This window comes from Colletotrichum phormii (genome assembly GCF_030913505.1).
Source record: "Colletotrichum phormii strain CBS 102054 chromosome Unknown BDP81scaffold_12, whole genome shotgun sequence".
Classification (NCBI taxonomy): Eukaryota; Fungi; Ascomycota; class Sordariomycetes; order Glomerellales; family Glomerellaceae; genus Colletotrichum; species Colletotrichum phormii.
Window position 1 is genome coordinate 432442 of NW_026851454.1, and position 17495 is coordinate 449936.

General features: G+C 51.5%; 8 protein-coding genes across 8 annotated transcripts; 4 read left to right on the top strand and 4 right to left on the bottom strand.

Moving 5' to 3' along the window:
* Positions 1 to 216: 216 nt before the first annotated feature.
* On the top strand, positions 217 to 3038 carry BDP81DRAFT_321665 (fungal-specific transcription factor domain-containing protein; the record flags this gene model as incomplete). The annotated part of the gene is made up of 8 exons (XM_060584637.1): positions 217 to 324; positions 395 to 492; positions 558 to 1016; positions 1078 to 1715; positions 1765 to 1852; positions 1919 to 2357; positions 2433 to 2593; positions 2669 to 3038. The coding sequence occupies 8 exons, from the start codon at positions 217 to 219 to the stop codon at positions 3036 to 3038; spliced, it is 2361 nt and encodes a 786-aa protein (XP_060444156.1).
* Positions 3039 to 3466: 428 nt separating this feature from the next.
* BDP81DRAFT_429870 (Alpha/Beta hydrolase protein) lies at positions 3467 to 4723 on the top strand. The gene has a single exon (XM_060590556.1). The coding sequence runs from the start codon at positions 3697 to 3699 to the stop codon at positions 4651 to 4653; it is 957 nt and encodes a 318-aa protein (XP_060444157.1). The 5' UTR covers positions 3467 to 3696; the 3' UTR covers positions 4654 to 4723.
* Positions 4669 to 5724, bottom strand: BDP81DRAFT_322319 (2-dehydro-3-deoxyglucarate aldolase; the record flags this gene model as incomplete). The annotated part of the gene is made up of 3 exons (XM_060584687.1): positions 4669 to 5268; positions 5320 to 5502; positions 5563 to 5724. 3 exons carry the CDS (start codon positions 5722 to 5724, stop codon positions 4669 to 4671), a joined length of 945 nt encoding a protein of 314 aa, XP_060444158.1.
* Positions 5725 to 6363: 639 nt separating this feature from the next.
* Positions 6364 to 8190, top strand: BDP81DRAFT_461792 (major facilitator superfamily domain-containing protein; the record flags this gene model as incomplete). The annotated part of the gene is made up of 6 exons (XM_060593819.1): positions 6364 to 6990; positions 7047 to 7254; positions 7318 to 7524; positions 7584 to 7718; positions 7784 to 7993; positions 8051 to 8190. 6 exons carry the CDS (start codon positions 6364 to 6366, stop codon positions 8188 to 8190), a joined length of 1527 nt encoding a protein of 508 aa, XP_060444159.1.
* A 99-nt stretch (positions 8191 to 8289) lies between these two features.
* Positions 8290 to 10333, bottom strand: BDP81DRAFT_407202 (uncharacterized protein; the record flags this gene model as incomplete). The annotated part of the gene is made up of 5 exons (XM_060589000.1): positions 8290 to 8298; positions 8370 to 9126; positions 9218 to 9440; positions 9866 to 10014; positions 10080 to 10333. 5 exons carry the CDS (start codon positions 10331 to 10333, stop codon positions 8290 to 8292), a joined length of 1392 nt encoding a protein of 463 aa, XP_060444160.1.
* Positions 10334 to 11012: 679 nt separating this feature from the next.
* On the bottom strand, positions 11013 to 12996 carry BDP81DRAFT_429873 (Alpha/Beta hydrolase protein). The gene is made up of 3 exons (XM_060590557.1): positions 11690 to 12996; positions 11437 to 11623; positions 11013 to 11351 (listed from the first exon to the last, which is right to left on the bottom strand). The coding sequence occupies exons 1-3, from the start codon at positions 12891 to 12893 to the stop codon at positions 11132 to 11134; spliced, it is 1611 nt and encodes a 536-aa protein (XP_060444161.1). The 5' UTR covers positions 12894 to 12996; the 3' UTR covers positions 11013 to 11131.
* Positions 12997 to 13423: 427 nt separating this feature from the next.
* BDP81DRAFT_395142 (pyridoxal phosphate-dependent transferase) lies at positions 13424 to 15271 on the top strand (the record flags this gene model as incomplete). The annotated part of the gene is made up of 6 exons (XM_060588036.1): positions 13424 to 13535; positions 13596 to 13775; positions 13852 to 14173; positions 14231 to 14322; positions 14374 to 15152; positions 15209 to 15271. 6 exons carry the CDS (start codon positions 13424 to 13426, stop codon positions 15269 to 15271), a joined length of 1548 nt encoding a protein of 515 aa, XP_060444162.1.
* Positions 15272 to 15438: 167 nt separating this feature from the next.
* Positions 15439 to 17445, bottom strand: BDP81DRAFT_472340 (NCS1 nucleoside transporter; the record flags this gene model as incomplete). The annotated part of the gene is made up of 4 exons (XM_060594613.1): positions 17173 to 17445; positions 16946 to 17113; positions 16642 to 16873; positions 15439 to 16578 (listed from the first exon to the last, which is right to left on the bottom strand). The coding sequence occupies exons 1-4, from the start codon at positions 17325 to 17327 to the stop codon at positions 15439 to 15441; spliced, it is 1695 nt and encodes a 564-aa protein (XP_060444163.1). The 5' UTR covers positions 17328 to 17445.
* Between the last annotated feature and the right edge of the window lie 50 nt (positions 17446 to 17495).

The window sequence follows — 17495 nt, forward strand, 5'->3', positions numbered from 1 at the left end:
ATAGAGAAGGTGGAGCATGGGGTAATGTGGAGTCGGCGCTATTTTAGTCGCAGATAAGGCCGCCGAGTAGCATTCCGATCGTCTCCGGTCGGCCTCCGGGTTACCGTGCTTTTTTACTCCTTCTTGTTACTGATCATCGAGATGACCTTCTAGGAAGATTGTGTCTTTGTACTACTAAACTCCCACTCCAGCTTCACAACTTTGACCAAATCTGCCATGTCCGCCCGAGAAGACGTAGGCGGCACCGAGCCTGAAGGCCCACCCATCGCCGACTCGGCCGCCGGCCGGGTCTGGCAGGCTTGCCTTGCTTGCCGCCGCAAGAAGGTCTGTTTCCTAATGCTGAAACACTAAACGACGTTAAGTATAAAGTGGAGGCTGACAAACAAACTTGAAGATCAAATGCGATGGAAAACAGCCTTGTCATAACTGCAGCTCCCGTGACCAGACATGCGAGTTCCCCGGGACCAAGGACAATGCTTCTGCCAGCCGTTAGTAAGAGATACCCGCCTTATCTACTTGAACCTACCTACATGCACAGAAGTCTTACAGTGGAGTAGCTACGTTACATCCTTTGAAGCACGATGCCAACAGATGGATACACTCTGCCAACGGCTAGAAGTGCTTACAGGACAGCTATCGCAGTCTATCGGCGTTCTCAACCAACATTCACCTGTTTCAGCAAGCCAAAATCAGCCCTCCGACTGTATCAAAGTACATGTAACTGAGATCCTTAAGTCTCTTCCAGGATTTGCTACGTTGTTATCTCAAGCAACCACGTCTCCAGCTCGGCGGGACTTAGGGACGGATGCAGACCTTACTCTGTACGCGGGCAGTGCTGGAATGAACGATCCAACGAGAGCGATAGATGAGGAATCTGAAACTTCATCATCCAAAAGCGACGATGACGACGATGATGGCTCTAGCACTGTCGTCGATACCTTGAGGTTGGCTAAATCGAGTGCCGAGGATCTCAGCCAAGCAGGTGCCTTGGTACGAGATTCCTACGGCCGTCCACGGTATACTGCACCTGAAGGACTTTCGTTTCCGAATGTGAAGACTGATTATTGGAATCTTTAGCTTTGTAGGTGGAGCAGCGAACAATCTCATTGTCGAGGCAGCGAAAAGCTTGCTGCCGAGTTTGATCACGACCACGCCTTCTTCTACCGGAGTTAGTCACGAAACACCAAACCTAGCAGACCTCGAGATACCTTCATTTGTCCGCGGGAAACTCTGGCCCCCGCTTCCGTATATCCCTAGACCGGAAAGCCTACCTCGCCCGCCACAATACGTCTCGGATCTGCTTGTGAGCCTGTACTTTGACAAGCTGCACTATACGTTTCCTATTCTTATCAAGCCTCACTTCATGAACCGTTATCAAAAACTCCTAAGATCTGGCACGGACTCCTCTTCACCTAAGAGAGGCAGATTTCTTATGGTGTTCTTCGCCGTGTGCGCGTGTGCATCCGGGCTTTTGCCGTCTAACTTGGAAAGTGGATTGCCGGGCATTGAATTTTATCAAAAGGCCCTTCTCATATTGACTGCATCAACCGGAGAGTCCTCCATTGAGAAGGTGCAATGTCTTGGACTTTTGTCGATGTGCTCGGCAGGGTGGAACACTCTTTCTCAGAGTTGGAATCTAGCCGGACAAGCCGTGAGAGGGGCTATTGACATGGGGCTGCATGTCAGTGATCATTGCGTAGGATGCCCTTTTCGTTGTCCATTGGAAGCTTGCTAAAGTAATTTGAAAGGTGACTGTCGGAAAAGGCTCATCACCTGCTGGGCTGAGCTCCAAGGAGCTTGCCTTTCAGGAGCATTCTCGGAGAGTGTGGTGGTGTGTATACACACTGGACAGGTACTGTAGCTCTTGTTCCGCCCTAAAGACTTCCTTGACTGACAAGAAATCCACGACTATTTGCAGAACAACTTCAATTTGCCTTGGCCGTCCTCTAGCTGTTCAAGACGAAGACTGTCACTGTGAGCTACCATTAGATGTACGAGATGAAGATATTGTGTCCGGAATCAAGAGTCAAAGGACTATCGACGAAGAAGCTATGATGAGTCCTATGAGCGGCTTCTTGGCATTTGCCAGACTCTGCCGGCTCGCAGGCAAGATACAAGAGTTCAGTTCTCCCCTGAAACTACGAAAGATTGCCTCTGCAGATGCAGACAAAACTCACAGATTTTTGGCCCGGGTTGATGCTCATGATCAGGCTCTTCGAAAGTGGCTGGAGAGCTTACCGGGTGAGATTCAGTTCTCGGCAAACAGAAAGAACAAGAAACATGGCGACATATCCATGGTTCATTGTGTTATTACCTTTTTCTTACACGCAGGATCTCTTATAAACCTGTATAGGTATGTGCAACTAGCTCCCGTTGATCATCAAATCATATTGTTGATAGAATACAGATATTTCTTGAACTATCCGAGAGAGTCCGCATTACGAAACAAAGTGGACGTTTCAGGTGCCATCGACCAATGCGTTAATGCTGCGCAAGGTTGCATCTATGTCGCTGATATGGTTCGAGACTTGGTGCCATCTTCACACCATCTGGCTATCTGCGTCCACTATCTTATGCTGTCGGGTATAATCCTGTAAGTGACAGCCTACAATACATGTAGTCATTCCTGGTACATCAGTCGCAAATGCTTACGAGGCTTGAATTGCAGTCTCCGAGTGCCTCTTGATCGCAGCAACGCGGCCCTTTTGGAGGATGCAGAGAAGTGTGCCCAATCTCTCAAAGACCTAGAGCCTCGGTGGTCTGGGGCCAAAAGAAGTAGAGAAATCATTGAGCAGTTGCTAGTCCGACGCCGCAGCGAGATTGCTGGAGACTCGCCCGCCTATCGTCACAATGAAGGCCGAGTTTCGCCGGAAGACGCCCGCAAGACCAACAAAAGACCCTTCGCTGATGTCGAAGCTGTATCATCCTCTCTGGTAGATGTTGTCAGTGGAACCTGGAATCCTAGCACTACTAGCTCGGGGGCGACTCAGCATGATGGATGTATGGATCCTATGCTATTTGCTTCATGGATCGGATGAATCTACGATAGGTCGTCCAGGCATGACGCGGAACGTCTGGCCTGGTTAGCTACTGGCGCAAGATTGCGCGATCCCATGCGTGGATGTCTAACAGGGTGAGCCGGTCACTAATATGAAGCGGAAATAAGCACGATTTCACAGATGTAAGCATTAGTGGGCCGTGCGGCACAGCGCGGCTTCACATGCATTCAGAAGGGCGCTGAGTGGTGATATTACAAAGCCATTCTGTTGGAACAGTAAAGGCTGATAAGGAGTAATAGGCAGGTACCATGGGCTGGCTGGCACCTGCCCTGGGCGAAGTGGGACAACTGGCTTAGTCATCACGGCCGGATAAAGGTGGGGCAACCACCCAGGCCGTCACTACCTACTTCGACCGACTCCTGCCTACAATGTAAGATAGAAAGAAGACGAACAAGCAATAGGATCACCAACAGACGAGTGATAATTGCTACCACTATTTGTCGTATACGACCCCGTGAACCAACACATTCCATCATAATCTCAACATCTCCAATATCATTTTCATCAGTTGCGCTCTTCAAACACCCGGAGCTGCATTTGGTCTCATCGGCTCAGCGTGATTTTCAAAGCTACACCACGACCGTGAGTTGTCGAGATCATACAAAGCACTCAAACGTCACACATCGAGTGCCCAGCCATGGCCTCAACTCTCCCTCCAAACGGCCGCCTCGTCAATATCGGCACCCACTCTCTAGCTCTCTACGCCCACGGCCCAGAGCCCAGCAGCCCAGCCGATCCCGTCGTACTCTTTGTGTCCGGCGTAGCCAGTGATGCCCTTAATTGGCAAGCCGTAGTCCGCCTCCTCGGTCCCTCCCAGCTGCGGAGCTACACGTACGACCGCTCCGGCAACCGCAACTCGGACCCCTCACCCAACCCGCCAACAGCTGAGAACATCGCCCAAGAACTCGCCCTCCTCATCGAAAGCGCGCCCATTCCGAACCCGCTCATTCTTGTCGGGCACTCATGGGCTGGCGTAATCACGCATGAGTACTTCGCGCTCAAGGGCATCAGCCAGGTGGCGGGTCTGGTCCTTGTAGACGCGAACCACGAGACGGCACCGCTCGTGCTAGATGTCAACGACCTCATTCTCTGGACAAAAATCGCCGCAGGAGTCAAGACATACGACGGCTGGGGTCTGGCGGCGTCGCATAAGCTCACGGAGGAAGAGTGGGACGCTTTCATCGCGGAGGAGGCCACCGAGAAGCACAAGCTGATTGCGGGACGGGAGGACACCGAGGGATACGCGCCGAGTTTTGAAACACTGAGGAGTAAGGGCTTGTCGAAGAAGCAGCCGCTTCTTGGGGATAAGCCAGTGTATGTGATTGCTGGGACGCGAAGCAGGGACTGGAGCGGGCTGTACGCTGCGGGCGTCGCGAAGGGGAATGGGACGGAGGAGGAGAGGAAACATGTTAGAGACATGATTGAGGGCGTTGATGCGAAGACTGAGGGGCTCATGAGAGATTTTTTAAAGCTGTCTAGGAAGAGTGAAATTGTGTTTGCAAAAGAGAGCGGGCATTTCGTGCAGATGACACAACCGGAGATCGTTGTCGATGGAGTGAAATGGGTGTTGGACAACCAAACGGCCTCTTCATAGTTGTCAGTGCATTGACTAGCTATAGCCAATATCAAACTTAATAGGATGCATCCTATCCTTTGATTCCTCGGCACCCTTGTTTCCATCAGCTGTTTGTTTAACCTCGCTTGTGTCCCTTCCCAAAGTCGACACCAAGCCCTTAAGCTTGGCCATTTCCCCAGACATCCAAGCTGTGATGGCAACGATATCGGCTCCGCAGTTAACAAAGTGAAACCCTTGCTCAAACTTCGCTGCCGCAGCTTCAGCACTAAGTGCAAAATGACCGACGTATTTGCCAGCGTTAAGTCCAGCTCCAAGCACGCGGGCTGATGCTTCCTGAACTTCGGGTGTTGAGGCATGGTCAAATGCTACGTATCCCATCGATGAAGCAAGGTCGTTGGGTCCGATGAACAACATGTCGATACCATCGACGGACGCGATCTCCTCAACATTTTCTACGGCCTTTCGGCTCTCGATTTGTACACACACCATGACGTTGTCGTTGGCGGTAAGAAGATACTCTCGACCGGTTTGGTTGAAAGCTGCGGGGGCAAACATAGCCCCTGCGCCTCGAAGACCTTGTGGCCAGCGGGAAGAGGGATACTTGCAAGCACGAACGATAGCTTCAGCTTGCTCCTGAGTATGCTGTTAGCTTAATGATGTCTGATTATGGCTGAAGAAATGTACCTTGGTCTCACACATTGGTACCATGATCGCATGCGCTCCACAGTCCAAAGCTCTTTTCATCATCCAATGTTCTGAAGCTGGTATTCGCACAATTGGAGAAACTCCCGAGGATGAGATCGCACCAACTTGGAGATACATCTGACTATCATCAATGTTACCATGCTCGGTATCTATCAGAACCCACTGCATTGCAAACTTTAGTCAAAACGAAGGGTGCATGATGTAAGGTACTCGTTCACTCACATCCTCACCCAACGGTGCTACCGTCCTCGCCAGAGAGTAGCCTGGAAACTCCAGCCATTGGCCAACACTGGGCCCTTGGCCTCTTCTCGCACGCTCTAAAGACTCACGTAGCCTTGTTTTTCCTGATGCATCCACGACGGGGGACTGGATTTGGTTGGCCATGGTGCGGTGAGGTACTTCGTGAGTTGTTGCCAGGGCCTTGAGAGAGTTCGTGCAAGTGTGCCCCTTCACTAAGGTAGGATGGTCTTATCGTATTGTTCGATAGAAAGCATACTCCAATAAAACTGCATGAGTACATGTAGGTAGCTCCCTGAATCATCATGCTTGCACCCCAAGATAGATCATTAACATTGAGCACATGTAAGCTCGGCCGGATCCCGGGCCGTCATTTGCTCACAATCATAAGTCAGTTGCCAAGCAGATAACTAGCTCTGTACAACGCGACCATCCTTGTCAACAGATGGCTGTTGTGACCAGGAATGTGGTCTGGGCCGTTATCTCCGGTATCGCGGCTACCGCACCTAGTGGGAGTTGTCCGGAAGAGATCCGGCCGAAAGACCTTAGAACGGGACTAGGGGCTCAAAGAACCAGGAGTCACTTTGATAACACCAGCGGAGCATCAGCATCAATTGACCGCTCTTGAAGGTAGTAATAGATATAAACAATGCTTTTCTCTCTTAGTTGAGTGGACCCTAAAGTTGGTCTCGAAGTGGAAATCTAAACGGAACTGTCCACAAACCTTCCTATCCGGATATTGTTAGCCGTACTTTGAGCTCTCTTCCATCAACTTCCGGGTCCAACATGGCTTCCGCAGCCGATACCAAGAAGTTGCCCGAAATTGACGAGACAAGCAAGCCAGACGACGTCCTCGAGGGCACCATCGAAGATGCGACCGAATACTCCGATAGCTACTTCCGAAAGCTGCGTTTCAAGATCGATCTATGGCTACTCCCCCTGATGTGGGTGTGCTACGGCACGCAACAAGCCGACAAGACGTCCCTCAGCGTCCAAGCCGTTTTTGGTCTGCGAGAAGACACTGGCCTTGTGGGCGAACAGTTCAACTGGTTGAGCACAATCTTCTACCTCTCCTACCTCATCTGCGAGTTCCCCGGAAACTGGTTGATACAGAAGAGCAACACTGGCAAGTTCCTATCGGTTGTGATGGTTCTGTGGGGTGTAGTTGTTCTTTGCATCGCTTTTGCTAAGAACTTCGCGCACCTCATGATTCTTCGCACGCTGCAGGGTGCCCTCGAGTGCACGATCTCGCCGACTTTCATGCTCATTACTGGAGCATGGTACACTTCCCAGGAACATACCCTGAGGTCTCTGATTTGGGGAACATCCAATGCCGGAATGAACATCATCACCGGACTTTGCATGTATGGAATCGGACTGCACGCTCAGAAAGACCCGGGAGGCTTGGCTGCAGTAAGTCAAGCACCGGCATTGCGTATAGCTGACTTTGACTAACGGACGTTTCTTAGTGGAAGGGAATCTCGCTGTTCCTCGGCGGGTTGACCATCGCGTGCGGGATCCTCGTCTGGTTTATCCTCGGTACGCCCCGCGAAGTCCGATGGCTCAATGAAGACGAGAAGAAAGCTGCGATGGCCCGAGTCATCGTCAATCAGACTGGTTCGGATCGTCAAAAGAGATCCGAGTTCAAATGGGATCAGGTGTGGTCGACGTTCAAGGGTAAGAATTTTGAGTACTAAGATACAATAAGAGGACACCGAAAGCTGACACTCTCGTCTGTAGATCCCCAAACATACTTCTTCTTCTTCGTCACCATAATCAACGCCTTGCCTAACGGAGCGAATACGACGTTTTCGAAACTGATCTGGAAGTCATTTGGGTTCACACCGTTGGAGACGTTGTTGAAAGGTTCCACGCCTTACTACTGCGTCAGCATCGTCTGGTTCTTGGTAGTGGGATTTGTAACTTTGAAGAAGCCGAATCTTAGATGTAAGCCTACGATAACGGGATTTGGAGCCTTGACCCAACTGACTTTGGACTTTGCTTAGTCTTGATGATGATGTTTTCTCTCGTGCCAGCTTTTAGTGGCATGATGGCTCTGGCTTTTCTGCCCACGGACACGATGAAATGGACTAGATGGGGGATGTATATCCTTCAGGTCTTTGGTTCCTTACCAGGTCTCAGTAAGTATCTCGCATCTCATCATGTTTGCCCTGTTATGTGACACACATGTGTTGACGAGACATAGTGATTTGGACATTCTTGCCGTCCAATGTAGCCGGAAGAACCAAGAAGACTGTCACATCTACAGTTCTCTTCGTTGCCTACTGTGTTGGTAACGCAGTCGGTGCCCAAATGTTTGTGGCATCCGACGCCCCCAAGTACATCCGCGGCCTCACTGCGTGTGCTGTTCTCTACTGCGTGGAGTTCTGCAGCATGGCTACATGGCGTTTCTATTGTAAGTGGTGGCCAAAAGTTTTGATATCCGAATGTAGAAGCTGACCTGTGACCCAAGATATTTGGGAGAACAAGAGGCGGGATAAGCTTGTTCGCGAGCAAGGGATTTCGAAAGAGGAGGGTGAGCGTCTGGGAAAGTTGAACGCGGAGGCCGATATGACGGACAGAGAGAATATTCACTTCAGATACAAGTATTAGTCGGCTCAGAGAACAACATCTTGTCGCATGTCAAGATATCAGCAGGATAATCCGAGTAACAGCTCCATCAAATTTCTAACAGAGTAGTTATCTCATCGTTCAGACGGGCTAGAGCCAGTTGTACGATCAATACAAGACTTAGTCTCTTCGCCATCTTCTCCACGCAAATTCACACGGACCTTCCTTGCAGTGTCTTGGAACTCACCCATGGTGGTGCTACGACTGAGAACACCGCCAACATCACGACCATGCCTGATGGCAGCCAAGGAGCTGCTCTTCCATAATGGCACGCTGCCTCGACTGTTAGAGTTGCCCAGCGTCGCAAGTGAGAATGCAGTCGCCGAGACCAGCATCACGCCGTGGAGGGCAATCCATGGCCACTCGATGTGGTAGAGCACCGTGGGCTTGCCCACCTTGCCATAGTTACCCAACGAACCATCTTGAAAGCGGTCCGTATCTATTCCGCGGTTCTGACTCTGTCCTGGTGCGTAGTTCCTCCGCATCTCATTGGTCATACTTGTCGCAAGGGTGTAGAATGTGCTAGTGATGTTGTGCCTTGTCCAAGTCCAGAGATTGTCTAATGCAGGCGGCGTAGCCTTCATTGATAACTTCTCATAAGGACCGAATGATACACCATTGAAGCCGACCGCATCGGATCCCAAAAGCTTCTCAATCTCCTCCCTCTGATCCAGAGTGCCTGACACATTGGTGCGAAACAGCTCCTGCATGTGCGCGCTCATCGACTTGACGGAGTCTTCGGAAATTCTGTAGTAGCTCTCGCTTTTGTTGTTGGGGAATTCAAGCCTCAGCTCTATGTTAGGAACAGCAGACCAATATCTGTCGAACTCGAGCGTGCCGTTTGCTTCTTTCGAAATGACGTTTCCTGGTTGGCCATCCTCGTATTCTGGAGAGCGTATCCACGAGTCTGGATCTCGTCTGGAATCGAGTGCTTCCGAGACGTTTTTCCCTGATTTGGTTGCCTTCGACTGCTGAATCGATCCGCTTGACGCAATAGTAGAGTGCGCACTCTGTGGCCTGCATCGGTATGTCCGGCCAAAGCTTGAGTCCGGCCGTGGAGCCCCTCTCCGACTCGCCGGGAGTGAACCCGGTGGACTTGTTGAGTGCCTCCATGTCTGGGTGAATAGTGTTCATTGACCACAAGAGCGTATCGATATCCTTCATGGAGTTGGTCTTGCTCGGTATTCCAGTTCCGTAGGACGTGGTGGGGTACTTGTCATCCGAGTAGACGTCTAATGGCTGTTCGTTCTCGCAGTCCGCGTAACGCCCGTTGTATGGGGGGCAGCCATCGATATTGGCAATGAAGTGGCCGTTAGGAAGGAAAAATGCTGTACCCGGGACTGTATACCCAGCCAATGTGGTGTTCGCCAAAGCGATTATATTATCGCTTGTCCGAAACCACCGACTTGCTTCAGGTCCGATGTGAGGTCGTTGCACCTATGGCATATCCCTAGACTAGTAAACTGGTCCCATGTGCAGTTGCTCGTGGGGCACTGGATCAAAGCCTCCTGCTGAATTTCCCAAGGTGATTTGGAGAGGCAGTTCAATATCGCCCCTTGCATGGATAGCGGTGTGTCCGTGGAAACCCACCTCTCCGTGATGGTCGAATTTTGCCTCGACAATGATGTGACCTGCGCTGTGCCTATGGAATATGTACTCGTGCCGGAGTTAAGTGCCAGTGGGCCCTTGTCTGTCTGAGTGCTGCCCGTATAGACGACGTCTTCTCGAACTTGGATAATCTGCTGGGCGAGGGGATCAAGACCGACGGCAAGGAGCGTCAGGATAGCACCAAGTTGGACGGCGTAGCTGGTGCCAAGACCCTGTTAGCGGCCCTTCTATCAGATGGTAGGATATGTTCGGAGTAGACTCACGCGCCTCTCGTTCGGGATAGAATCCGCAAGCTTCCGAGGGGCCCACGAGTGGCAGCGTCGATGCGATCAAAATCGATGAGTGGTCGATCTTCGCGGGTGAAGAGAATCCATTTCCACTGGGCTAGGCACTCCGATAGGACGAATGCGACAGCAGCCTTCATAGTTACCGACAAGATCGAGACTACGGTGTTGAGGGTCACTCCATTCCATGTGAAAATTGGTTTGCCATCAAAGCGGGCGAGGAGCACCGCCATTGCGGCAAAAGAGACGATGCCACCGACCAAGGCCCAGTATTCTGGACCCCATGCCGACCATCGCAGTGAGTGAAGCATCGCGGGTGAGCGTTGCCCCTGTTTTTGAGATGTTGAACAAGGAAATGAGGCTTGAAGGCTTGAGTGTGCGACGGCACAAGTACATATTGTCGACCAGGCGCACCCCCTAGGACGCCAGACAGCTGGGACTGGCAATTCTCAGAGTCGAAGCCCCTGACTACATGAGGTAATTGGGCGCCTAGAGTGAGATCTGTCTCACTTTAGGTGGTGTCGGGTGTGGATTGAAGTAAGCATAAGAGGATCCGAACCCATGTCCGTCAGCCCTGAGACTACGGGCTAAATTCTTGATTTTACCTCGAAGGCACTATGAGCTCACGCGGATGCAGAGCGCTATTCTTGGCCTAGCATAAGCATGAGGAGCCAAATTGTCACGAGTTATGGCACGCAGCAATGGGCATATGAAGTGGGTTAAAGTGGCTTGAAGTAACCCATCTAGAATGAGCACATGAGAGCAGTCTATATACTAAGAGAGTGTGATATCCACGTGAGAAAGCACGTGGCAAGATGCTTGACAAGTGCTGATACCATTCCTGTTTCGTGACACAAATCACTCGCCTCCAGGCTCCAGCGAGTCCAGCCACCATTTCTTTGATCATGGCCAGTGCAGCATACGAACGTGTAACAGCTTGCGCCTCAAACATCCAACCCTCTCATACCTGCAGTTGACATTACAAAGATCTTCAAATTAATGCGACTGGCACCTTCGGATCCTGAAGCGGCTTACTTGCCAGCAAAGATATTCCCCAACTTCACCAGCTCATTCCATCTCTCATCGGGCCGGACTTCAATCGTGGCCTCCGGGGTCAAGACTTTCATCTCCTCAACGCTCTTCGTCCCGTACTCATACGCCTCAGTATCGTTCACGAAGTTGACCAAGATTTGAATCCAGTCTTCCATCAATTGTCTTTCGGTCGGGGTCGGACCATGGGTGATTGAAAAGCTGGGTTGGATCAGGTGTCAGCAAGCGCCCGTACCCTGTAATAGATGACTGCTTCGAATAAGGAAAGGGAGAAAATCAGACTCACTTCCAGATGGGCCTGTCCATGGCATGCGCCACCCCGAACGATGCCGGCGCCACCTTCTCGTCAATGAAGGACAGTCTGTAGGCGATCTGGTACCGCCACACGTCTCGGACATCGACGCCGTTGTCGACTAGCGCTTTTGCAAGTGCCCTAGACGGAGCGCGCACCTGTCCGTCCGAAACAATTGATCCTGTGGCATACGAGTGAGTAACTGGCACAGGAGTAAATTGGTTGCCTTGAATAGGGACGTTCTTACCAAAGGTTGTTTGCCAGTCTTGCAACTTGTCTGATCCTGGCAGCTTGTACTGCGAAATAGCGCGATCTGTGACATCCGGAGCGTAGTAGTTCGAGACTTGTAAGCGCAGAGCTTCGAGCGTCGCCTCTGTAGGTGCATTGTACGAAGAATAGAGTGTCTCTTCGTTGCGAACCTCGCCGATGAGCAACTTGTACCCTCGGCGCTTAAATTCATCTGCGAATTTCTTGCCCTGGATGTACTCAATCATACCCGAGTGGATAAAGACATCGTCTGTAACGGGCCGGAACGTGTGGTTTTTCAACTTGGGGATGGCCTCCAAAAGCTCTTCGGCACTCTTTCCCCGAAGAACGGAGATCTTCTCCCCTCCAGAAATGGCGGCGTCGATCTTGAAGTATTCGCAAAGCTCGTCGAATTGGTCTTGGACATCGTCGAGAGATTTCGGCTGTGCTGGAATCGCGTTTGAGTCCATGAAAATGCGGTGGCATAACGAGGAATCGCTGCCAGCTTTCCGGAAGTCGTAAAGCATTTGTGCCTCGGCGCTGTATGCTCCAGCGCTCCGGCCAGCAAGCGTCACATTTCCTGGGTCTCCTCCGAAATGGGCAATATTGTCTCGCACCCACTCCGCGGCCACCCGTTGATCCCAAAGACCAAAGTTGCCTCCCGCTTCACCGTTGCTCTCCTGCAAGAGATCATTTCCTGCCAGAAATCCAAAGACGTTGAGACGGTATCCAATAGCCACAACGATTGCATTGAGTCCACCCGTGGTGATCAGCTCTGTCGCATCCATCCCCGGCTCCTGCGATGGATCGCCCATCTGAAACCACCCGCCGTGGATCCAGAGCTGCACCGGCCATTTCTTATTTTCCTCACCCTCTTTGGGAACCGGCGTCCAGATGTTGACAAACAAGCAGTCTTCGCCGTAGGTATTTCGTCCGCCGTCGGGATTGACTACGTGGAAGGCCTTCTGAGGGCATACGGACTTAAAGTTTGTCGCGTCATATGCGCTTCCATTATCGTCGGTGTAGGAGAATGATGCGGGCAATGGTCGAGGTTTCCGCCATCGATGCTCGCCAGTTGGTGGCAGGGCGTAAGGGACGCCGGTGAAGCGGCGCGATTTGTCGTCGAACTGAAGCCCTCGAATGGTTCCTCGGTCGCCCAGTTTGAGCTCGACTGGCGTTTCTTGGTATGAGATGGTGTTGCCCATGATGCGATGGCTCTTCTACGAGTTCAATGTGAGTACGGATGATTCGACCAAGAATTTGATGTCACAACTGGTTGATGAATATGCCATCGCCAGCACTCGCGAGGGTTTCGGCGCCAGAAATGGCTTCCGGCGGGGCTCCGAGATCCGTTCCGATATGGGGCCGATAACGACTGATTCCCTCCCCCGCGGGCACTTGACTGATAAGATATCTCTCCAAGCTTCGGTCGGATCTCCGGCCGAGGAGCCGACTAATATGGCTCATTGAAGTGTAAGATTAGTGACTAGGCCTATTGATTTCGCGAGTTCAGCGAAGCTTAGATAAGATAGCAGACTCATCCGCGAAGAGCGCAAAGAAGTCATGAATTCTCACACTTTCGTCAATGACCTAAGTAAGGTAGGTAGTACGGTTGGCATCAACGATCGGGTTGTCCTTTGATTAAGAGCTGTAGAACCATTCGCCCCCCGCCAATCTTCTGAAAACGCAGAGAGCCGAAAATATGGGCAGTCTTGTTCATAGTTGCAAGTCCACTATGGTGGACCTGTCCCATCACATCAATACCAAGAGCAAGGCCCGCCATCCCTCACCATTGAAAGACATCATCAAATTTATGGCGTATGATGGCATGGTGAGCTTCGCGGGAGGTAAGTTATCAAGCCCCAAGACGGTTGGAATTGGACAAAAGCTGACGGTGGTACATGTAGGATTACCTCATCCATCTCTCTTTCCGCTTGAACAAGCCAAGTTCGACTGTTTGTCCCCAGCAGCTCCACTTACAGCAGACCGACATTCTGTCGACCAGGAGAAAGTAGATGGACTGAGTTTGAAGTTCGGTCGTGGCTTGTCTACAGGAGATCTGGATTTAACTCAATTCCTTCAATATGGTATGTGTTTCCGCTTCGACTGCCTCACCCTCAGTCAATATTCTCACTCCCGAATCGCAATGTTAACAGTCAGCAGGTTCCGGGGCTGGCAATCGACAGCTGATAGCTCTCGCAAAGGAACTGACCGAGAGGGTACATTCGCCTCCCTGCGATTATGAGTGCCTGCTTCACCCCGGTAATACCAATGCATGGGCGAAGGTAGTGGGATTGCTCTGCGAAGATGACGACTTTGTCATCGTGGAGGAGTTCACGTATCCTTCAGCGCAGGCTCTCTGGATCCCCATGGGCATCAAAGCTGTACCCGTTGCTGCTGATGCGGCGGGAATCATGGCCAAAAATCTCAGAACTCTTCTGTTGAATTGGGATGAGCGGGAAAGAGGGGCACGAAGACCTGGGGTGTAAGTCTTTCGTCAGGTGCGATGCTATGGATCATATCCGTTGTTAACGAGTGATAGACTCTATCTTGTCTCTGTCGGATCGAATCCGACAGGAATCACTATCTCAACACAAAGACGAAGAGAAATCTACGAGATCTGCGTTGAGTTCGGTTTGTTCGAGCTGCTCGCGTCCACGCAGAAACGTCACTGACAAATAGTAGACATTATCATTGTCGAAGATGATCCTTACTACTTCCTCCAATACCCAGGCTACGGGGCTTGTATTGAATCATCCTTCATACCAAAACCCATCCCAGAGTTCCTCAACACCCTCGTACCTACATTTCTCTCCATGGACACCCAAGGCAGAGTTATCCGTCTCGACTCCTTCTCGAAGACCCTCTTCCCCGGTCTGCGTCTAGGGTACTTCGTCGCCAATCCAGTCTTCACGGAACGTCTCCTGCGTGCAACCGAAGTCGAGACGCAGGACCCAGCTGGCCTCAGTCAAGCATTTGTCCTCGGCCTCCTTCAGAAGTGGGGTGTCGATGGCTACCTCACTTGGCTTCAAAACCTGCAATTCCAGTACCGTACCAGACGGGACTGGCTTTTGGACGCATTCACCGCCCACTTTGATCTTTTGCCTGCAGAGAAGTCGCCCATACCTGAAGCGCAGGGTCTTGTAGTGTGCGTCAAGAGTTCCCATGATGGCAAGGTGAGACCCGTGTTCAGCTTCGTTGATCCCGGAGCTGGCATGTTCGTCTGGTGTAAGTTCTACTTTGACGGCGTCGACCGCTTCATGGAGATTGAAGGTGCCGCAAAGAGCAAAGATCCAGAGCAGGACTTTGCCAACGAGCTGTGGCAGGCGTGGGCGACGGAACTTGTGCTTCTTACTCCGGGATCGTACTATCACGCGTGGCAAGGGCCTGACAAGATGACTACCGCGGCCCGAAGTGCTGATCCGCGCACCGCGCATTTCCGATTTTCTTTTGCAACGCCGACGGTAAGTCTGTTCAACACACTCAGGATATTGTAAATCACTAATGTCGGCCATTGTAGAAAGAAGAGATCAGCTCTGGGGTAGCACGCCTTGCAAAGGTGATAGCAAAATATTGGGTATAGAGAGGTTTAGGAACAGTGTTTAGTCAAGCAATGTTTCTTGTTGCCCAAAGGCTTCTTGATGCAAACTAATTTATCTGTAATCCACCTTCTACATGACTTGCAACAACTGCTGGAGTCTCACCAGCACATTCCCTCTTCACTAGATGTAGGTTTGGGTATCAAAGTTTTCAAACAGCGCTCGAGGGCCCAGGCTTGTTCTTAGAGTCGTCATCTTGGAGATGCACTGATCTTCCTTCGATGGGCCCATCAACTCCCTTGGGTCTTTCGAAAGGCGCCATGCCCTTGCTGATCGCGACATCGTCCTCGAACGTGCCGTAAAGATCAAAATCATCCTGGCAACCCAGCCTCTGGGGCTTGAAAACAAAGGTCAGGAGAGCATAGAGCGCTCCAGCCTCCAGGAAACCGAAAATGTAGTTGCCAAGGTAGTACTTGTAAAGCCCATCGTTGATCTTGACATTGGGGTTGACAGCCGCAACCATTCCAGGCATGGCGGGGACGAAGCAGACAACCCAAGCGACAAACGCTCTCCAGTTGAAGCCGTAGGTGTACCAGTAGGCACCCTCCTTTGATCCGGTGTACAGCTGACTGATCTCAATCTTTTGTCGGCGGATGACAAAGTAGTCGGTCATCATAATGCCGGTCAAAGGGCCCATGAAGACGGAGAAACTAGCCGCCACAGACACAAATGTGCTAGCAGTGTTGTAGAACTCCCACGGCTGAACGGCCCAAGACAAAGCCGCGGCCAGAAGCGCGCCACGCTTGATAGTGATCCAGGTAGGAAGCAGACCCGCGAGATCCATGCCAGCAGCGTATCCGTTGCCGAGGATGTTCTCCGCAATCTGACCAAGAACAAAGCCCAGACTGCAGAAGAAGGCGCCAGCGCGGGCCTTGGAGCTGTAGTCGTCCATCATCCACTGCGTGATGACAGTCAGCGGGTTCCACATGGGCTCCTCGAGCTGCCAGATCTCCATGGAGGCCGAGGCGGTGAGAATGGCGAAAATGGGGACGATCATGCCCGGGATAAAGAGGGAGAAGATGATGCCAGGAACTTGGATGCCTTGCTTGCGGGCGAAACGCGTAAAGTCGGATTGGTTGAGGATGCCGGCCGAGATGTTGCCGACGGAGGCGATGATGCCGTAGACCCAGGCCCATTCCTTTGTGAGGAGGGAGGGCTGCTTTGCGCCGGACTCGAAGAGGGGGCCTGTGCCACCGGTGGTGCAGGCCCAGATTGTGATGCCCATCATTGTGACGAAGACGATTAGGTTGGCTGTGATGACGGGGATCTTGGCTTTCTCAATTCTGATGAGCTACGGGAATGGTGTTAGAATTAAGAGGCGTGTGGAGCATGAGCTTGACCTTGGCTTTCTCACCAGGAATGGAACTGAGATCAAGTGAAAGATGACGAATCCAACAAGGTCTCTGGTGACCATGTGCGCACTCTCTGGGAGCGTGTTCTCCATCATCAAGAAGTTGTAGCTCCAGCTGCTCAGCATAGCAGATACGCAGAGACCACCCAACCAGGCTTGAGAGCCGTACCAGACAATCGAGAGCATAATTCGGATCAACTGGCCGATGTAGGCACCGTTCATACCCAGGATAATTCTATAGACTTTTTGTAAGTCTCGCGTGCCTTACTTCACGGAGGAAAACATGGTGACGATTTTCGGCGCTTACCTCTGAGACACAGTGAAGCCAATATGCCATTCTGATCCCATCCATCCGTTACCGATAACGAGCAGACAAATCAGGGCTCTAGCTAGGATCATCAGACCGATGGTCTGCGGGATCGTGAGACCCAGCGATAGCAAAGAAGCCGCGCCAGTCCATGCTGAGATGCAAAGACTAAGAAAGCATGGTCAGTAAGCTGTAGATCAAGCTAATGCAGCTTTTACCAGACTTACTTGGAGATGGATCCAAAACCCAAGAATGCCCACATTCCCCACGTTCTTCTGTTGGGAGGCAGTGGCGCAATATCAGGATTGATCCATTTTGTCGTCTCGTATCCGTGCTCGTGGTCATCGCGGACCCGGAATCTCTCGAGCAGTCTTTTCGCCATTGTGGCCGACGTAGCCGATGGCGGGTCTTGGGTTGAAAGCCTATCCCCACTCGTTTTCTACAAGCGATGGGAGTCTATTGAATAGATCTCCTGCACAGACAGCTGTCGTCAATGTCTCAAAAGTTCGTTGAGGAACTGAGAACAGAGTTGAAGCTCGAGAACCGTCCC

Coding starts and splice junctions, on each gene's coding strand:
- BDP81DRAFT_429870 (XM_060590556.1), top strand. CDS start 3,697: ATGGCCTCAACTCTCCCTCCAAACGGCCGCCTCGTCAATATCGGCACC.
- BDP81DRAFT_429873 (XM_060590557.1), bottom strand. CDS start 12,893: ATGGGCAACACCATCTCATACCAAGAAACGCCAGTCGAGCTCAAACTG. Junction 11,624..11,689: donor AGACTGGCAAACAACCTTTG/GTAAGAACGTCC, acceptor CGTATGCCACAG/GATCAATTGTTTCGGACGGA. Junction 11,352..11,436: donor ATGGACAGGCCCATCTGGAA/GTGAGTCTGATT, acceptor GATCCAACCCAG/CTTTTCAATCACCCATGGTC.